The sequence below is a fragment of the Rhinatrema bivittatum genome, chromosome 7 (genome assembly GCF_901001135.1).
Source record: "Rhinatrema bivittatum chromosome 7, aRhiBiv1.1, whole genome shotgun sequence".
In the NCBI taxonomy this organism is placed as follows: domain Eukaryota; kingdom Metazoa; phylum Chordata; class Amphibia; order Gymnophiona; family Rhinatrematidae; genus Rhinatrema; species Rhinatrema bivittatum.
In genome coordinates this window covers 279057942-279076218 of record NC_042621.1, presented here as the reverse complement: position 1 = coordinate 279076218, position 18277 = coordinate 279057942, and the positions used below count along the sequence as shown (strand labels likewise).

Here is an 18277-nt window from a genome sequence, read left to right as displayed (position 1 = left end):
CTTTATTAGACAGGTTAGTAGAACCACCAGAGGTGGCAGTAGTGAGCTGATATGCCCGGCAGGGCTGAAGTCCCTCAGGTACTAGAACAGCAATCCCAGGGTTGAGCTGTAGAGAACTGTAGATAGTGAGTAGACAGGGTATGCTGTGATCATAGCCAGAACTAGATGACAACACTCACATAAGGTCTTTAAGAAGCTCAGTAGCTGGAAAGGGTTAGGCCCTCGAGGAGGAGTACCTGGTTCCAGGGAAAGCTCTGAGAGAGCGGTGGTAACTCACAAATGTCTGTATCTGCAATAGCTTCCAGGCAGTAGAGAATCTTCAGAGTGTTCAGAAACATGGGTCCTCGAGGAGCGAGTACCAGTTCCTATCGGCATTCTGAAATAAAGAAAAAAGAGTGAGGCCCCCAAGGAGCAGGTACCCCTGGTAAGTCCGAGGAGGCAGAGTAGCTTGGACGAATCCTTGCTAAACTCGATCTGTTAGCAAATACTGAGACCTTTTATATTGGAAGCGGATGACGTCATCTCAGGGGGACGCCCCCGAGGTTCGCGCCCTTGCTGGTACATCAATCAGAGCACGTGTGCCCTACATCATCAGGAACATGGCGGATCCACAGCGTCGTGCCGGTCTAGGGACACCAGAGGGAGGCGGCAAGAAGACGCCATGGCAGCTAACCATCCATCAGACCCGGAGGGAGTCGCCATAGAGGTAAAAAGGGTGGAGTGAGGGCATTGAACAGCGACGGACGCAACAAGTCCTGAGTCATGCAACGATTGTCCATTGCTGGACTGCATGCTCCCTTGGGGGAAAGTATATGCACTCATGGCCGGGTGCTTGGCAGTCTGTTCTAAGATCACCCTGGGCCTGCCCCAGTGCCCTTCGCGTTTCCAGGCTTGGAATGAAATCCTGTTCTTCTGTGGTTTGCACATGTGACACCCTGGCTTCCCGTCTCCTAGTGGAGTTTTCTGGTTTTCTCCCTTGGGGCATTCGCTCTCAATTTCCACTGTTCCAAACAGGCTGAGTGCTATATCTTAGTGGGTAACTCCCTGCTGGATTCCACAGTGAGTTGTTTGCTTGGGGTTGATAGACAACCTGATGATTTGTGCTTGCCCCAGCAATCTATCGGTCTGCCTCCTTGTGTTCTTCACTCCTTCCAACTTCCGGTTGGATTATCGGGTAGAGGGGAGGACAAGCTAAGGCACTCATGGTATATCTTCTGTATACCTGCAGGGAAAGATACACCATGTTTCTCTATATATTTTCACATGCTTTGGCAATACTGTCTTTAGCTTTTCTCAATTCTCTAGGCTGCCCAAAGGGCCTTCCTGTTCCCCTGTTCTATCTTGTGGACAGGATAGATGAAGACAGGTGTTCTTGGGTGAGCTTCAGCCCTATCTCATCTCCCTGCTCGGGGGTTTTGGGCTACAGGTCTGTTTAGGGGATTGCTTTCATTCCCTGAAACCCTTGACACTGTCCTGCATGGTCAGCTAGGTCTGATGCTTCGGCACACAGTTGCTGTCCCACGCCCTGTTATGGTTTGCTGCTTGTTCTTCCAAGCGTTGCTTGGGTTTCTTCTGCCCATTATGCCTATCAGCCAAACCTGGGCACTCTACTGCAGAGACATTAAGTCCTTCGGATGTCAGTAGACCGCAGTTTCTCTTTGGGGGGGGGGGGGGGGGGGTTTCAGACCCCAATTTGTTTTTCAGTTGTCTTTTAACACCGACGGAAACAGTGTGGTCTTCGTCCAAGAGTCTTCGCTTGTCTACATCTCTGGGTTCTTCCTGTATCCAGGAGGTTCTAGACCTACTGTTATTGCCAGAGTTTACTTATTGGGAACCCTGCTTGTACAATTTTCCAAGATGCAGAGTTTGCTTCTGCTTGCACTTGCTTCACTCTTCTGTCTTAGGCACCCCTGGTACACAGGAGAGTTTGTGTCTGCCTTTTCTATGGTTTTCTTTGTAGAATCCAACTCTTCTCCAGCCTGGACCCCTAGTGGGTTGGCTGGAGAAGAGTTGGAGGTAAAGGAGAGAGGTAGTGCTTCAGCACTGAGTGGTTTCCCGCTTTGTCTGCTTGGATAGCCTATAGCTAGAGATTCACCCATATGTGAGAACTACCATCCTGCTTGTCCTAGGAGAAAGCAGAGTTGCTTACCTGCAACAGGTGTTCTCCTAGGACAGCAGTATGTTAGTCCTCACAAAACCTCCCCACCTCCCCTGGGAGTTGGTTTCTCCATGTATTAGCTATATCATTAACTGAGGGACTCTGCCTAGGGGGCATGGTGATGACTACAGCTGCACTTGCTCAGTAGGGCATGTTTGAGAGTTCTGGAATCTTTATGATCAAAATTCCATGCCGGACTCCATCCAATGATGTCACTCTTATGTGAGTACTAACATGCTGCTGTCCTAGGAGAACACCTGTTACAGGTAAGCAACTCTGCCAGCCTAAATTTTCTAAGAATTGAACTACTCTGTTGGTAACTCTGAGGTAGATCTATATTCAGTGCCATTTAGCCAGATCAGTAAGGGCTTATCTGGCTAAGTGGCCATCTCTGAATATCTGGCTGCGTTCAGAGCCACCACTCAGCTGGGTAAGTACTTAACTGGATAAATACTTAGGTGGGTGGGAAATGGGCATTTTGGGGAGGAGTTCCTTATCTGGCTAACTCAGCTAGATAAGTGCTGATATTCAGACCTATCCGGTTAACTTAACTGGATAAGTTAGACCAGTTCAATAGCAGGTCTAAATTTAGATAGATAAGACTTATCTAGCTAACTAGTGTCTTATTCAGAGATATTCAGCAACATAGCTGTGCTAATAAATATCCATTGTAAGTTCATCAAATATGTCTTATCCAGCTAACTTACTTAACCGGTTATTTCTAAATATCTACTATATTGATTTCTTCTTGAAACATTTTGTCTCTAATCAACCAATCATCTTAATACTGATGAATCCACAATCCCTTCTTTTCTCAGAAAAGCTGCTACACCCACTATTACTTTGGTGAATGTTCTTGGAGCAGTAGCTAACCCGAATGGGCGTGCTCTGAACTAAAATGTTCCCCCCTTATGCAGAATCAAATGTAAATGTAAATAAAACCTGCTACAACACGAGAACTCTTCCATCTGCTGAGAATACCGGCTTTAACTGTCTCTGCAGCACACATAAGTAGTGATATCACAGAAACAGTCAGGGGCTCTGTCTCCATCTGCTGGAAAGGAAACATAACTCAGTCATTCTGGATTGTTGTAGCAGGATGAGAAGAAATCAAAGCACTGTCACAATGATTCCAATATCATTTTCCTGGGTGGTAATGCCAGCACTGTGTACCTCTAATTTGGATTATTCTACCCTACGTGCACTTTTCCATATTAAATGTATTCTGCCATTTAGATGCCCGGTCCCCCAGTCTCACAAGGTCTTCTTGCAGTTTCTCACAATTGGTTCATGATATAGCAACTGAATAATTTTAAATCATCTGAAAATATGATCATTTCATTCTTCATTCTCTTTTCTGGATCATTTATAATAAACTAAAAGCACTAGTCCCAGTACAGATCCGTTGGGCACTCCACTGTTTACCGTGCTCCTTTGAGAGAAATGAAGACCATTTAGTTTTACTTTTCCTACCCTTTAGCCAGTTACCAATTGACAATAGGACATTGCCCCTTTCTCACATCTTTTTCATTTCCTGATGAGCCTCTTATGAGGTATTTTGTCAAATGCTTTCTGAAAATCCAGACACACTATATCAACTGACTCACCCTTGTCAACATGCTTGTTAACCCCTTCAAATAAACATAAAAGATTTGTAAGGCAAGATTTCTGTTTGCTAAATCCATGTTGGCTCTGCCCCATTAGTCTGTGTCTATCAATGCCCAGCATTTTTATTATTTAGAATAGCTTCTACCATTTTGCTTGGCACTGACATCAGGTTCACTAGTATATCGTTTCCTGGATTACCACAAAATCCTTTTTTTAAAAAGGGCATTATGTTGGCTACCTCAGATATCATAGCTGATCTGAATGAGAAGTTAGAGATTACTAATAAGTCTACAGTTTCATTTTTTAGTTCTTTCAGAATTCTGGGGTATATACCATCTGCTCCTGGTGATTTGTTACTCTCTAGTTTGTCAATTTGTTTTATTACATCTTCCTGGGTCACTGTGCCCCACACCCTCCTCAGTGAAGACTGAAGCAAAGAATTTGTTTAATTTTTGTGCTATGGCCTTGTCTTTCCTGAACATCCCTTTTACCCCCTGGTCATCTAGTGGTCCAACCAACTTCCTCACAGGCTTCTTGCTTCAAATATACTTGCAAAAGTTTTTATTTTGAGTTTTTGCCTTTCTAGCAAGCTTTGTTTTAAATTCTCTTTTGACTTGCCTCATTAATGCTTTATCTCTAACATGCCAGTGCTTATGCTCTTTCTTATTTTCTTCATTTGGATCCAACCTTCCAGTTTTTGAAAGATGTCCTTTTGGCTTTAATAGTCTCTTTCGCCACACCACTTCATTGATTTAATAAAATGTATGTACTCATCCGATGCACTAGGAGAATGTATCAGAATTCCTAAGAGATTGTAATCAGAAGACGCCAGTCTGCAAACCACTGTCTGAGGCCACCTCCCTTTAGAGTGGGGGGGGGGGGGGTTTCCTCTCACAGAGAAGGTACTTGGGAGAGGGACCTTTTCACAATTGAGGAGGGTCTGAAAAAGAAGAATTTCTATCCAAAGAAGGAGACTGGGATACAAGTTAGTGACTCTCAGTGCTTCCAGAAAGAGAAGCGGTCATGGAGTTCAACAGGGAGAACTCTAAGGGATCTGAAGAGAAGAGGAGTTACCAGGAAGCAGAGGTGTTTGAAATGTCTCATCTGTCTTGGGAGACGTTTTGGTGATGTGTTCAATGAGAAAGGAGTTTGTTCTTGGTGGGAGTTTGGAAAAAGAAACTACCTAGCCAAAGGAGTCTTAAGGAGTTTCAGGCGGAAAGAAAAGTCTGCCAAAAGCTCCCCAGAGTTTGAAAAATTGCTAAGAGAAAAAAAAGAGAGCTGTTTTCAGAGTAGGTGCCTGGGAGGACCCAAGGTAGGAGGGTTCCTGTCTTGTAGAGCAGACCTGTTTGGGAGGGCAGTTATTATTGCTGCTGAAAGTGACTGAGATTCATTTCTTGCTTGTTGGATTTTGTTTATCCTGTCATCAGTACCAGGAAAGAACTTTTATTTCGAACAGCATGGATGTCTAAAGAGTGGTTGGTTTGTTTGTTTGTTTTTTCTGGATGAGGAGTAACCCTAAAGTTCCTGAAGAATAAAATCTTTTCCCCTGTACAGGAGCCCCAGGAGGTCATGGGGGCCTGCCTTTGTCCATGAGCCTTTCCCATGAGCCCCTGTTCCCAGGACCAGATAGGAACAGGGGCTACACATATAGGATTCCATATTCAGCAGAATTTAGCCAGATTACCTGTGAGTTATTCAGCTAAATGCTGACTTTGAACGTATATGGCACCATTGATGAACAGAAATGATAGATTTTTAAGCACTATTGACGCCAACTAAGCCCCTGAGGCAGCCACTTTATGTGGCGAAACTCGGCCAGAGTCGGGCAGTTTTTATACGTCTCCAACAATAAAGATTTGAAAGAGGCTTCTTTGTGGCATCCCTTCTGGTTGTTATCCTTTGAAATATTTTGGGCACTTATCTGGCTAAAGTTTAACCGGATATATCATTATCTGGCTAAAATTTCGCTGGATAATGTAGGGGCATTTCGGGGGCATTGCTGGAGGGAGTTAGATTAGCTGAATGAATTATCTGGCTAACTTTTATATTCAGAGTTAGAACAGACCTAAGGTTAGCCAGATAAACGTATCTGGCTATCTTTAAGATAGCTGGCTATATTCAGTGATGCAGTTATACCTCTGCAATTAACTAGCTAAGTTTATCCAGCTAACTTTGTAATTCAGCCAGTGACTGAATATGGATCTCATAATATTATTTATTTCTCTTTTGTGCAGGGGGACAATGCGAAACAGCGAGCCCTTATTGATATGATGGGTGGAGTACTAGAGGTCAAAAAGGAAGACATTTTGAAAATGGTAAGTTTCAGCCTGCATGATGATCCAGCACCTGCAGGTCTAGCAACCGGCTCTTACTGTACTTGTAGATTGTTTAGAAGACAATTTTGTAAAAACATTTCTGTGGATAAGCAGGCTTTTACTCACAGAAGAAAAAAAAGCCATTTGAAAAGTGTCCCCCCCATCTACGGTAAGTGAGAAAAAGTGGCAGCCCCAGAGACAAGGTTAAGATGGGTCTAATAAAGTACATGCAAGGATTTCAGTTTGAAATCCCTGTGCACCTGCAAAGCACATGGGGTAAAGAATCTGTGTGGCACTAGCTACTGAGGGATTTTCCACGGGAAACCCCACATGCTGGCTTGCAGGCTCACAAGTACAAAGCAAGCAGACTGGAGACCAAAATGACCCTGTCAGCCTATACATTGTTGTATTGAAGGTGTTAGATGCTTAGAGTTGCTGCAGTCTTTTATCACACTGGGCAAATAGGTACCTTTTGGAGTAGCTTGAGAAACTGGTAGAACTGAAAGCCTACCTAGTCAGTGTAGAACATTCTATGAGGTGGCCTAAAAAGGATGAAGGACTTCAGAGGAAGTATTTGAAGAAAAAACAAGAAAATTGTCAAGATGTTTCTAGATGAGCATAAACAGTTGGAGAAGTTCTACATCTATGAGCAGCTCTTGAGCTAAACCTTGCTGTTTGGCCAGATGACAGTTTGCACTTAAGGCCATGTACCTGGGTAAGTAGGCCTGGCTGAAAATGATCTGCCCCTTAGCTGTTAAATCTAGCCACTAGATTTAACCACAGAAAAATGTAGGTACTACGGGGCGAGGTAAGGTCAGAGGAGAAAAGTATGCATGCATAATAATTTTTTTACATTTTGGGGCCATTGGGGGATGGGAAGGATGTCATCCTTTGCGCTGTAGACTAGCATGGATTTTTCAAACCGGATTGGGGGAGACTTGAGACCAGGTGCTATCATCATGCGTTGTCACGGCTGGGAATGTATGAAGTTCCTGGCCATAGCAACATGCTAAATATTTCTCACAAAATTTTGATACCCAGCTCATTTGTATGTGTAGAAAACGTTTGCATGAATAAGGTCGCTAACTCTTTGGAAACACCTCTGATTAGTACATCAGTCTGTTAGATTGAAAGCCCTCTGGAGCAGGAAAAAATACCTGCTGAACCTGAATATAACTCGCTTTAACTTAGATTTAGAAAGGTGAGTAAATATAAAATCCAAATCCAATGCACTAATTCAGAATTTGAAAATAGAGCTACCTAATCGTCTACATCATGAGGATAATTTTCAGTTGCCTGACTAGGTGCAAAATCTGCGTTAAGTCCACAGGTCTAACTTTGCACCTATTTTACTGTGAGAAGAAAGAAGTGTATGCAGGCAATAGCTGCCATTTTCAAAGATAGTTCCAGGTGGGCATCATTTTCCAAGATAGTACTAGCAGGGCAGGAACAAGTAAGGTTTTACTAAGGGTTTGGGAAGGTAGGGGGCAGATAGGAGTTTTACTTTTAGTACATCCAATTCCAGGAATTTAGTGCATCTTGGATATAAAGAAGACTGATTTATCTCAAATAATTTTCCATTTTAAAAGGAAAAAAAGAATGCCTTCTGGCTGAAATATTTGACTTTGCTTCATATTGTTTTCTGAGACGTAGTCCTTTTATAAATATATTCAGGAAATTACAAAGCCAGATTTTACGGCCAAGGCTGAAGAAGAGTGGACGGATGAGGAGAAAAAGCAGTTCAAGGAGCATGAAAAGAAAGCCAAGGAACTGAATGAAGAGCAAGAGAAATACAGAAAGGTAAAGCAAAGGAAGAAGAAAAGCAGAGTCATTTTAAGGTAGGATGTATAGACAAGAAATTGTTACAGCCTATCCTTTGGGTGATACATTTGTTTATCTGACCCCAGCCATGGACTTGCTGTGCTTAGGCAATAGAAGAGATAGACACAGCTCCAACACTGCTCTCTAGGGATGTGAATCGGGCTTCGGACGATTGAAAATATCAGACGATATTTTCAAAATCGTCAGAAATCAGGGGCTCCCCCGAAACGATAGGAAAACCCCACGATATTGTTCGTGGGGGTTCTCTTATCGTTTTGGGGGAGGGTGGGAAAAACGGCACACAAAAATAACCCCTAAACCCACCCCAACCCTTTAAAACTAATCCCTTTGCTTCCCCCACCTTCCCGACCCCCCCCCCAAAAACATTTTACAGGTACCTGGTGGTCCAGTGGGGGTCCCAGGAGCGATCTCCCGCTCCCGGGCCGTCGGCTGCCACTAATCAAAATGGCGCCAATGGCCCTTTGCCCTTACCATGTGACAGGGTATCCGTGCCATTGGCCGGCCCCTGTCACATGGTAGGAGCACTGGATGGCCCGCACCATTTTTAAAGATGGCGCCGGCCATCCAGTGCTCCCTCCATGTACAGGGGCCGGCCAATGGCACGGATACCCTGTCACATGGTAAGGGCATCTTCATCTTCATGGTAGGGATCTTCATTTTCAGTTTTTATTTTTCCTGGGACTTTTCAATGTGAACACCACCCCCCTCCCCCTTCCAAACAGAGAGAGGTAAAGAGCTTACTACCATTTAAGTGAACTGCAGAAGAAAAAAAGAGGGCAATGCAGCTATTTAATATGAGCAACCAGCCCAGAAAAACCAGAGTGAGATTGAATAGGTCGCCAGACTCCTTACTTCTTAAATGACCACTGAATAGATTAGTCAGAGACTCAGATAGGGGATTTTCAAGTGAAACATCACTTTAAAACAAAGGATGACAAAATCTTTAGTTTCAGAACTTTGGCTGAAAAAGTCCTACATTGCAGAATTCTGACCAGGATACGGGATTTGTAGGAGAAATGTACTGAAAAACAGTCCTAGGAAGCAAAACGATTCTCACCCTGACTAACAAGGGGAGTCAGAACCTTTGGGTATCTAGTTCTCAGACAATAGAAAAAGAAGTCCAGGCAGGATGGAATGGCTTGCACATATTGAGGTAGATTTTAAAAGGTTGCGCGCGGGCGTACATGTTTGCGCACTACCCAGCGTGTGCACATATGCACCCGGTTTTATAACATGTGCGCGCCCAGACTATGAGCATTTGTGGTAATAGCTTTCCAACTTTTCTCCCTGGGATTGCTGCTCTTCCTAGTCATCTTTTCTGCTAGTTTGAGCTGATTGATTTTGTTGTTTTCTCCTCGCAATTCATGTATTGCTTAGAGGCGACATGGCAGTTTCTTTGGCCACCTCCTTCTAGTTTAAATGCCCAATAATATATACTCTGAATCCTTAGAGTATAGCCTTTTACTGCTCCATAAATTGGCCCCAGCCACCAAAGTAACCCAAAACCACTTGCTTTATACCATGTTTTGAGCCAGATAATGAAGTTATCTATATGGCAGAGCCTTTCCTTCCCATTTCCATGAATAGGTAATACTTCTGAAAAGGTAATGATCTTTGCCATGTGTCTAATTTTCTTCCCTAGGTTTTAGAAATCTTTCAAGGATACCATGTCTAGCAAGGTCATTGGTCCCCGGATGTATGATAACATTGATACTGGAATCTATACTTCCTCCTGTAATTACATTGATAATCTGGTTGGTATTTCTACTGGCTGAGGATCCTATAAGACATTTAACTGATGAATCCTCATCAAAATTATTTCCCAAATTGATTCCTCTGACTGAATCTCCCAACAGAAGCAGCTTCCTTTTATGACCTTTTATAATGTTTAAGGGTTTCTGGATACACTGGGTGACCACATCCCTTTCAGACATCACCTCATTTTCCATTCCTGGAGCTTCTCTGTTATCCAGTGCAGAAAAAGTATTACGTAAGTGTAATGGTGGGGAGAGTGGGTGTCTTTTCATTACAGGCCTTATTCTGCCAGACCGACGTGAAACATTATGTAGAGATTTGCCCTACCTTTGCCATGAATAAAAGTGTGTGAGCACAACCTTGGGGGTTGTTACAGCAACTGCCAGCCCCCAAGTAACTCTGGACCTACTTGGCCATTGACTTCATCACTGACCTTCCCCTCTCTGGTGGCAGCACCACCATATGGGTGATACTGGATAGATTTTCTAAGAAGGCTCATTGCATGCCCCATCCAGGCCTCCCATCTTCCCCCGAACTGGCTAAAGTCTGTCCAACATATGTTTTGTGTGAATGGCTTTCTCTGCATATCTTCTCTGACCAGGGAATTCAGTTCATAGCTCACTAGTGGAAAGGCTTATGCAGAAAGTTTGAAATTACATTAGATTTCACTTTAGCTTACAATTCCCAGAGCAATGGACAAACCAAGAGGGGAAATCAGAGTCTCAAAGCCTTTCTACAAACCTACATGAACCTACAGAAGGATAATTGGGCTTCCTTTCTTCCATGGACCAAATTCACCCATAATAACCATGTGAAAAACTCCACAGGGTCATTACCCTTCTACATAATGTTCAGGTGCTATCCCTGTACACTCAGGCCTGTTTCTATTTCTGACACTTGCCCAGCAACTAACTTGATGAGAGAGAAACTCCAAGAACTGTGGCAGAAGATACACTGTCTCCTAGAACAAGTGGCAGAGAATTTTAAAAGACACACATACAAATGTTGCCCAGCACCTCAACTTTACACTAAATATCTTTGATTGAAGATGCAATCTCAGTAGCCCTCAATCCAGTGGGAACATTGAGAGGAGAAGATAATCTTGCTGGTAGCTAAAGAGGAAATTTTAGAACTTAAAAAGTTTTGGGGAGAAGTAAACTAGTGGGCTGTATTCATTTTTGTGTGTGTGTATTTGTTTTAAAAAGCAGGCAAAAGGTAGGTAATAGCTTAAAGTTTGTGTGGTTGTTTTAAAAAGCAGGCCAAAGGTAGGTAACAGCTTAATGTTTGTGTGTTTGTTTGTTTTTTCTTCCCTCCTACCCCCTCCACCCAGCTCATCCTTTCATTTTCCCCTACTACTCCTAACTAATCAAGCTTGTTATTTCACTTGGATGCAGCTCCATCACTGCTCTCTACATTAATGGTGGGGGGGGGGGGGGGGGGGAAGGGAAATAGAACCAAAGAGATAAGAGAAACAGATAAGTATGAGAAAAAAATGTGTGAAGCTTGCTGGGCAGACTGGATGGGCCATTTGGTCTTCTTCTGCCGTCATTTCTATGTTTCTATGAGACACTTTCACATTAAAAACCAGTCTTATCTAAAACCCTAACCCTTATCAAGAGTTTAATAATCCCATTGCAGGTCACCACAAGATTAAATATGTTTACACCAATAAATTTAAAGGACTCTTATTTAAACATTCCTATTCCCTTAGTAATCTAAACTTATCTAAGAAGTCAACAAAATTAAGATGAAGGTAGCAATCCAGCAGCAAAAGGGGGGCTTTCCAGTCTTTTGAATCAAGTGTCACATGTATGATTTCCCTGTACGTACCTGGATCAGTCCAGACAGTGGGTTATATCCCCCGACCAGCAGATGGAGTCAGAACAGAGTTTGAGAGCGTCAGCATATAGAGTAGTGCACCCTCTGCTGGAGCTCAGTATTCTTCTGACTCCAGCAGATGTGAGCAGGGGGATCCACTAGCTGCCCCAGATTGACAGGGTTTCTTCATTTTTGGTTATTTCTTTCTTTTTCTCCACAGTATTTCCCTGTCTTATGTTTCTCTTCATTTTGGATCCTTAAAATTAAAAAAAAAAAAAAAAAAAAAAAAAGACTTCAATTTTTGAGGAGGCGTGTGTCTGTGGCTCTGCCTTTTCTATTCTGTACTCCTTTCCTCTTCCGTTGGGGTAAGTGGAAGTTTTTTGAGTTTCTTTCTCCACAGGTTTGCTTCTTTTTGGTGGTGCCCCGTGGATGCCAGTGGTTCCGGCCGCTCCACGTATCGTTTGTGGGTCCCGTGGTTCGCAAGCTCCGCCCGCGGGTGTGTGCTCAACTGAAACGGGGGTTTTCCCCCGCAGTTCCTGGACCCCTTCGGCGGGTTGTTAGGGCCATTCCAGGCCCCCCGCGGCACTAGCTCATTTTTGGCCCCCCCCCCCCCCCCCCCCCGAGGCTTTTTTCCCGGTGCTGACATGCCGCGGTCCTCGAGGTGTGAGGCCTGCGGCGAACCGGGGAATCAATTTTTGAGGGAGGGGCTTTGTGAGCGGTGCTTCCCCGACGGGGAAGGCACCCTGCAGTCCTCCGGTGCGATTTCGGACCTGCCTCCTCCTCAGCCTGGGCGGCGCGGGCCGGCCACGACGCCGCCTTTGGCAGGAACGGCGGCCATTTTAGAGGGACAGCGTGAGACGGACTCGCTCCCAGATGCAGACAGGATTGGTTGCACTGGCTCTCAACAGGCTTTGCCCCCGGCGGGGGGTTTGCCCGACCGGGGCTCCCAGGACGGTCCCACCTCAGGGATTCCAATCAGCTCCCCGTTTTTCTCACCTGATTTTATTCTGGCAATGCACATGGCTTATTTGCAGGGTATGGGAGCGCAGGCGCCGAATCCCCTGGGGGCCCCTCCCCCCAAGGTTCCTAAACTTGCTATTGGTCTCACCGCCTCGCCCGTTATGCCTGGATCCCTGCCGGGTCCCTCTCCCGTGCCACCCCGGCGTACCACGGGGGCGGCTTCGCCGGTGAGAGACGACTCCCCGGAACCCCCGGAGGCGCATCCGGATGGACATACGGAGGGGGACGACCCTCGAGCCCTACAGATTTTTCAAAAAGAAGAGCTGGATGAACTCATCCACCATATTATTCAGGAGCTGGACCTCGACCCACCTCCAGATCCGCCGATCCCTGTGGCTCCTGCCGTCGCCACCTCTTCTCGCAAAGGGGATCCAGTACTTTCCGCCCTCCGTCCTAGGGCAAGGGCTTTCCCTATCCATGAGTCCTTCCTACAGCTTCTCACCAGGGAGTGGGACACTCCCGAGGCGTCCTTGAAAGTCACACGCGCCATGGAAAAGCTATACCCGCTCCCTGAGGATTTTTTGGATCTTATCAAGGTGCCCAAGGTGGACTCAGCGGTGTCGGCAGTGACCAAGAGGACGACCATCCCGGTCACGGGTGGAACGGCCCTGCGGGATACGCAGGACCGTAAACTAGAAACCTTCCTCAAGAGGGTCTTCGAAGTCTCCGCCCTAGGTATGCGGGCCGTGATGTGCAGTTCGCTCGCGCAAAGGGCCAGCTTACTCTGGGTACAGCAGCTTCTCACCTCTCAGGAGTTGCCCCCCGAAAAGGCCGCCCAGGCGGACCGTCTGGAATCTGCCATAGCATACGGGGCGGACGCCTTGTATGATCTCTTTCTTGTAATGGCGCGGTCCATGGTTTCGGTTGTAGCAGCCCGACAGCTCTTGTGGCTTCGCAACTGGGCGGCGGATGCTTCCTCCAAGTCGAGCCTTGGCTCCCTCCCCTTTCGGGGAAAGTTTTTATTTGGAGAGGACCTGGATCAGATCATCAAGTCACTGGGGGAAAATTCGGTGCATCGGCTGCCGGAGGATAGACAGCGTTCCTTCAGGTCTTTTTCTTCCGGTAGAACCAGGGCTAGGGCACAGCGACGTTATAGGTCTTACCGGCAGTCCGGTTCCCGGACACAGCCGACAAGATCCCAGCCTTGGTCTCGTTCCTTTCGTGGGCGGAGGCCCGCGAGAGAGGGTCCAGGGCAGGGAAATCCGCCCACAAAGACCTCCCAATGATGCCAAAGGAGCCCACTTCTCACCTCCCCGGATCGGAGGACGCCTCATGGACTTCTACGAGGAGTGGGCAGTTATCTCCACGGACCAGTGGGTGCTGGACACCATAAGAGACGGTTACGCCTTGGAGTTTGTCCGCCCCCCGAGGGACCGGTTCATCTTCTCCCCCTGCGGTTCGGATCTCAAGAGGATAGCGGTTCAACAAACACTAGACCGACTGCAGGAAATAGGGGCCATCATTCCCGTCCCCTTCGACGAGGTGGGCTTAGGCCACTATTCCATTTACTTCATCGTTCCCAAAAAGGATGGTTCCTTTCGGCCCATCCTGGACTTGAAGGAGGTAAACAAGGCCCTCAGGGTCAGCTAGTTCCGCATGGAGACTCTTCTATCAGTGATTGCCGCAGTGCACAAGGGAGAATTCCTCGCTTCACTGGATCTCTCGGAAGCATACTTGCACATTCCCATCCTGCCGGCTCACCGGCGGTATCTTCGCTTCAAGATTCTCGGTCAACACTTTCAGTTCAAGGCGCTTCCCTTCGGTTTGGCGACCGCACCTCGGACCTTCACAAAGATCATGGTAGTGGTGGCGGCGGCCCTCCGCAAGGAGGGTATCCTAGTACATCCGTACCTAGACGACTGGCTGATTCGAGCGAAGTCCTTCTCACATGGTCAGACCTCAGTGGCCAGAGTAGTACAATTCCTACGCTCTCTGGGCTGGGTGGTGAACCTTCCAAAGAGTTCCCTTGTGCCCTCGCTACACCTGGATTTCTTAGGAGCGAGCTTCGATACCCGGCGGGGTATGGTGTTCCTGCGCCAGGACAAGGCGCAAGCCCTGAGGGAGCACGTGTCTCGGTTTTCGGCTTTGGAAGAACCAACCGCCTGGAATTATCTGCAGCTCCTGGGAGTAATGGCCTCCACCATCGACATGGTACCCTGGGCGTTTGCACACCTGCGTCCACTACAGGCGTCCCTGCTATCCCGTTGGAAACCAGTCTCCCAGGAGTATCAGGTGATCCTGCCGCTTCCACCATTAGCCAGGAAAAGCCTGGATTGGTGGCTTGTCCCCTCGCATCTGGCTTGGAGTCTCGCTCGAGGTTCCCAATTGGGTGGTGGTGACCACCGATGCCAGCCTCGCGGGATGGGGCGCCATCTGCGAAAGAAGTGCCACGCAGGGGACTTGGACGCCAGAGGAGGCAAAGTGGCCGATCAATCGCCTGGAAACGAGAGCCGTGCGTTTCGCTCTCCAGCGTTTTCTTCCCCTGGTGCGACACAGAGAGGTGAGGATCCTCTCGGACAACGCCACCACCGTGGCCTACATCAATCGTCAAGGGGGGACAAGAAGCAAGCATGTCTCCCTCGAGTCAACTCCCCTGATGGAGTGGGCGGAGAGCAATCTCGTCCGGATAGCGGCCTCTCACATCGCCGGGGTGGACAACGTTCAGGCGGACTTCCTGAGTCGTCAACAGCTAGACCCCGGCGAGTGGGCTCTCTCCGACGAGGCAATGCATCTCATCGTCCGTCGTTGGGGGACTCCACACCTCGATCTAATGGCGACCTTTCTCAACGCCAAGGCTCCACGCTTCTTCAGCCGCAGAAGAGAGCGCGGCGCGGAGGGGGTGGATGCCCTCGCCCTTCCGTGGTCGTCAGATCAACTGCTCTATGTGTTTCCTCCTTGGCCTCTGGTCGGCAAGGTTCTCCGCAGGTTGGAACATCATTGAGGGACTGTAATTCTCGTCACCCTGGAATGGCCCCGTCGGCCATGGTTCACAGATCTACTTCAGATGACGGTGGACGGCCCACTTCGCCTGTCCCATCTTCCTCATCTTCTGCGTCAGGGGCCGGTATTTTTCGAGCAGGCAGAACTCTTCTGTCTTGCGGCCTGGCTTTTGAATGGCGCCGTCTCCGCCACAGAGGCTACCCGGAGACAGTGATCTCAACGATGCTTCGTTCCCGCAAGCCTTCGACCTCCGTCGCTTACGTTCGAGTTTGGAAGGTCTTCGAAGCCTGGTGCTCCGACCGCGGGGTCCAAACCATGGAGGCGACTGTCCCGCTGATCCTTCATTTCCTACAGGATGGTCTGGATAAGGGTCTCGCCTATAATTCGCTCCGGGTTCAGGTGGCAGCCTTGAATGTCTTGGTACAGAAGGACTGCTCTCTACCCCTTCAGCCGGATATCGCACGTTTTCTGAAGGGTGCCAAACACCTACGGCCACCGGTCAGGGATCCTTTCCCTTCTTGGAGCCTCAACTTGGTGCTGCCAACGCTGTCGGGCCCTCCTTTTGAACCCCTGAGGGGGTCCTCCCTCAAGGACCTGACCCTCAAGACGGTTTTCCTGGTAGCCATCTCTTCTGCTCGCCGGATCTCAGAGCTCCAAGCCTTGTCCTGCCGGGACCCTTATCTGCGTTTCTACGACTCCGGGGTTTCCCTTCGTACGGTGCCATCCTTCCTACCAAAGGTGGTCTTGGCCTTCCACGTCAATCAAACGGTGGAGCTTCCAGCGTTCGCTCCAGAGGAACCCCGGTCTCTCCGGCTCCTGGACATCAAGCGTGTGCTGCTCCGTTACCTGGAGGTTACCAATGACTTCCGGGTATCCGATCATTTGTTTGTCCTCTGGTCAGGACAGAGGAGAGGTTCTCAGGCATCCAAGACGACTATTGCGCGCTGGATAAAGGATGCCATCTCATCGGCTTACATTGCGGCGGGGCGGGTGCCGCCTCGCAGCGTGTCGGCTCATTCCACGCGATCCCAAGCAGCGTCCTGGGCGGAATCTCGCTTCGTTTCCTCCCAGGAAATCTGCCGTGCGGCGACGTGGAAGTCGTTGCACACTTTTTCCAGACATTACAGACTACACCTGGTGCCTCAGTACACGGGTTCTTTTGGCGATCAAGTTCTCCGAGCAGGTCTCTCAGGATCCCACCCGGTTTAGGGAAGCTTGGGTACATCCCACTGTCTGGACTGATCCAGGTACGTACAGGGAAAAGAAAATTATTCCTTACCTGCTAATTTTCGTTCCTGTAGTACCATGGATCAGTCCAGACGCCCGCCACTAGGGGTTTCATTAGGTCCTGCTCGGATTCTTCCAGGTAACTTTCATTCTGTTTGTCTCTGATTATTGTTACTGTTCACAGCTCCTCACAAGTTGACTGTTGGTGGTCCCGTTGACCGTTTGTTTACTTATATCTTTCTCTGTTCCTTTTTAGGGACGGATCTGGATCCAAAATGTTGTGTTTTGCTTTTGGGCTTTGCTATGCGTAATACTGAGCTCCAGCAGAGGGTGCACTACTCTATATGCTGATGCTCTCAAACTCTGTTCTGACTCCATCTGCTGGTCGGGGGATATAACCCACTGTCTGGACTGATCCATGGTACTAAAGGAACGAAAATTAGCAGGTAAGGAATAATTTTCTTTTTTTACCTGCTGGTGAGAGATTATATGTGTGCATTTGGTGCAAAGAGCTCCTGGCTCTCAGAGAAAGAGTCTGATCTCTAGAGGCTAGAGTGACAGACCTGAGGCAGACAGAGAGGTACATAGAGGAGACCTTCAGGGAGATGATAAGAACATAAAAACATAAGAAAATGCCATACTGGGTCAGACCAAGGGTCCATCAAGCCCAGCATCCTGTTTCCAACAGTGGCCAATCCAGGCCATAAGAACCTGGCAAGTACCCAAAAACTAAGTCTATTCCATGTTACCATTCTAATGGCAGTGGCTATTCTCTAAGGGGCGGATTTTAAAAGCCCTGCTCGCGTAAATCCGCCCGGATTTACGCGAGCAGGGCCTTGCGCGCCGGCGCGCCCATTTTCCATAGGCCCGCCGGCACGCGCAGAGCCCCGGGACTCGCGTAAGTCCCGGGGTTTTTCGAGGGGGGCGTGTCGGGGGTGGGGCCGATCGGCGCGGCGTTTTTGGGGCGGGATGCGGCGTTTCGGGGGCGGGCCCGGGGGCGTGGTTTCGGGCCGGGGCAGTCCGGGGGCGTGGCCACGCCCTCCGGAACCGCCCCCGGGAGGCGTAAATCCAGGGATAAAGGTAGGGGGGGGCGGTTTAGATAGGGCCGGGGGGTGGGTTAGGTAGAGGAAGGGAGGGGAAGGTGAGGGGAGGGCGAAAGGGAGTTCCCTCCGAGGCCGCTCCGATTTCGGAGCGGCCTCGGAGGGAACGGAGACAGGCTGCACGGCTCGGCGCGGCTCGGCGCGGCTCGGCTGCCCAAAATCGGCAGCCTTGCGCGCTCCGATCCAGGATTTTAGCGGCTACGCGCGTATCTACTAAAATCCAGCGTACTTTTGTTTGCGCCTGATGCGCCAACAAAAGTACGCGAAGGCGCGCTTTTTAAAAATCTACCCCTTAGAGTAGTTGCCTTGGTAATTGCTCCTTTTAGATTGGTCCACTGCTGATCCACAACTCTCTCGTTCTCCCAGCCTTTTAGCTCTTCCTCCAGGTACTTCCCCATTTCCTCAAAGTCCATGTTTTTGAACTGTAGAACTCGGGTCTTTGTGCTTCTTTTCCGTATTCTTTTAGTGATATTAAACCATACCGTTTGATGATC

At 48.2% G+C, this 18277-nt stretch overlaps 1 protein-coding gene across 1 annotated transcript in view; it reads left to right on the top strand.

Moving 5' to 3' along the window:
* CFAP43 (cilia and flagella associated protein 43) overlaps positions 1-18277 on the top strand; it is a 368309-nt gene that overhangs the window by 236990 nt on the left and 113042 nt on the right. Inside the window, 2 exon segments of the mRNA XM_029610740.1 lie at positions 6001-6081; positions 7756-7881. Coding sequence (XP_029466600.1) covers positions 6001-6081; positions 7756-7881 — 207 coding nt within the window.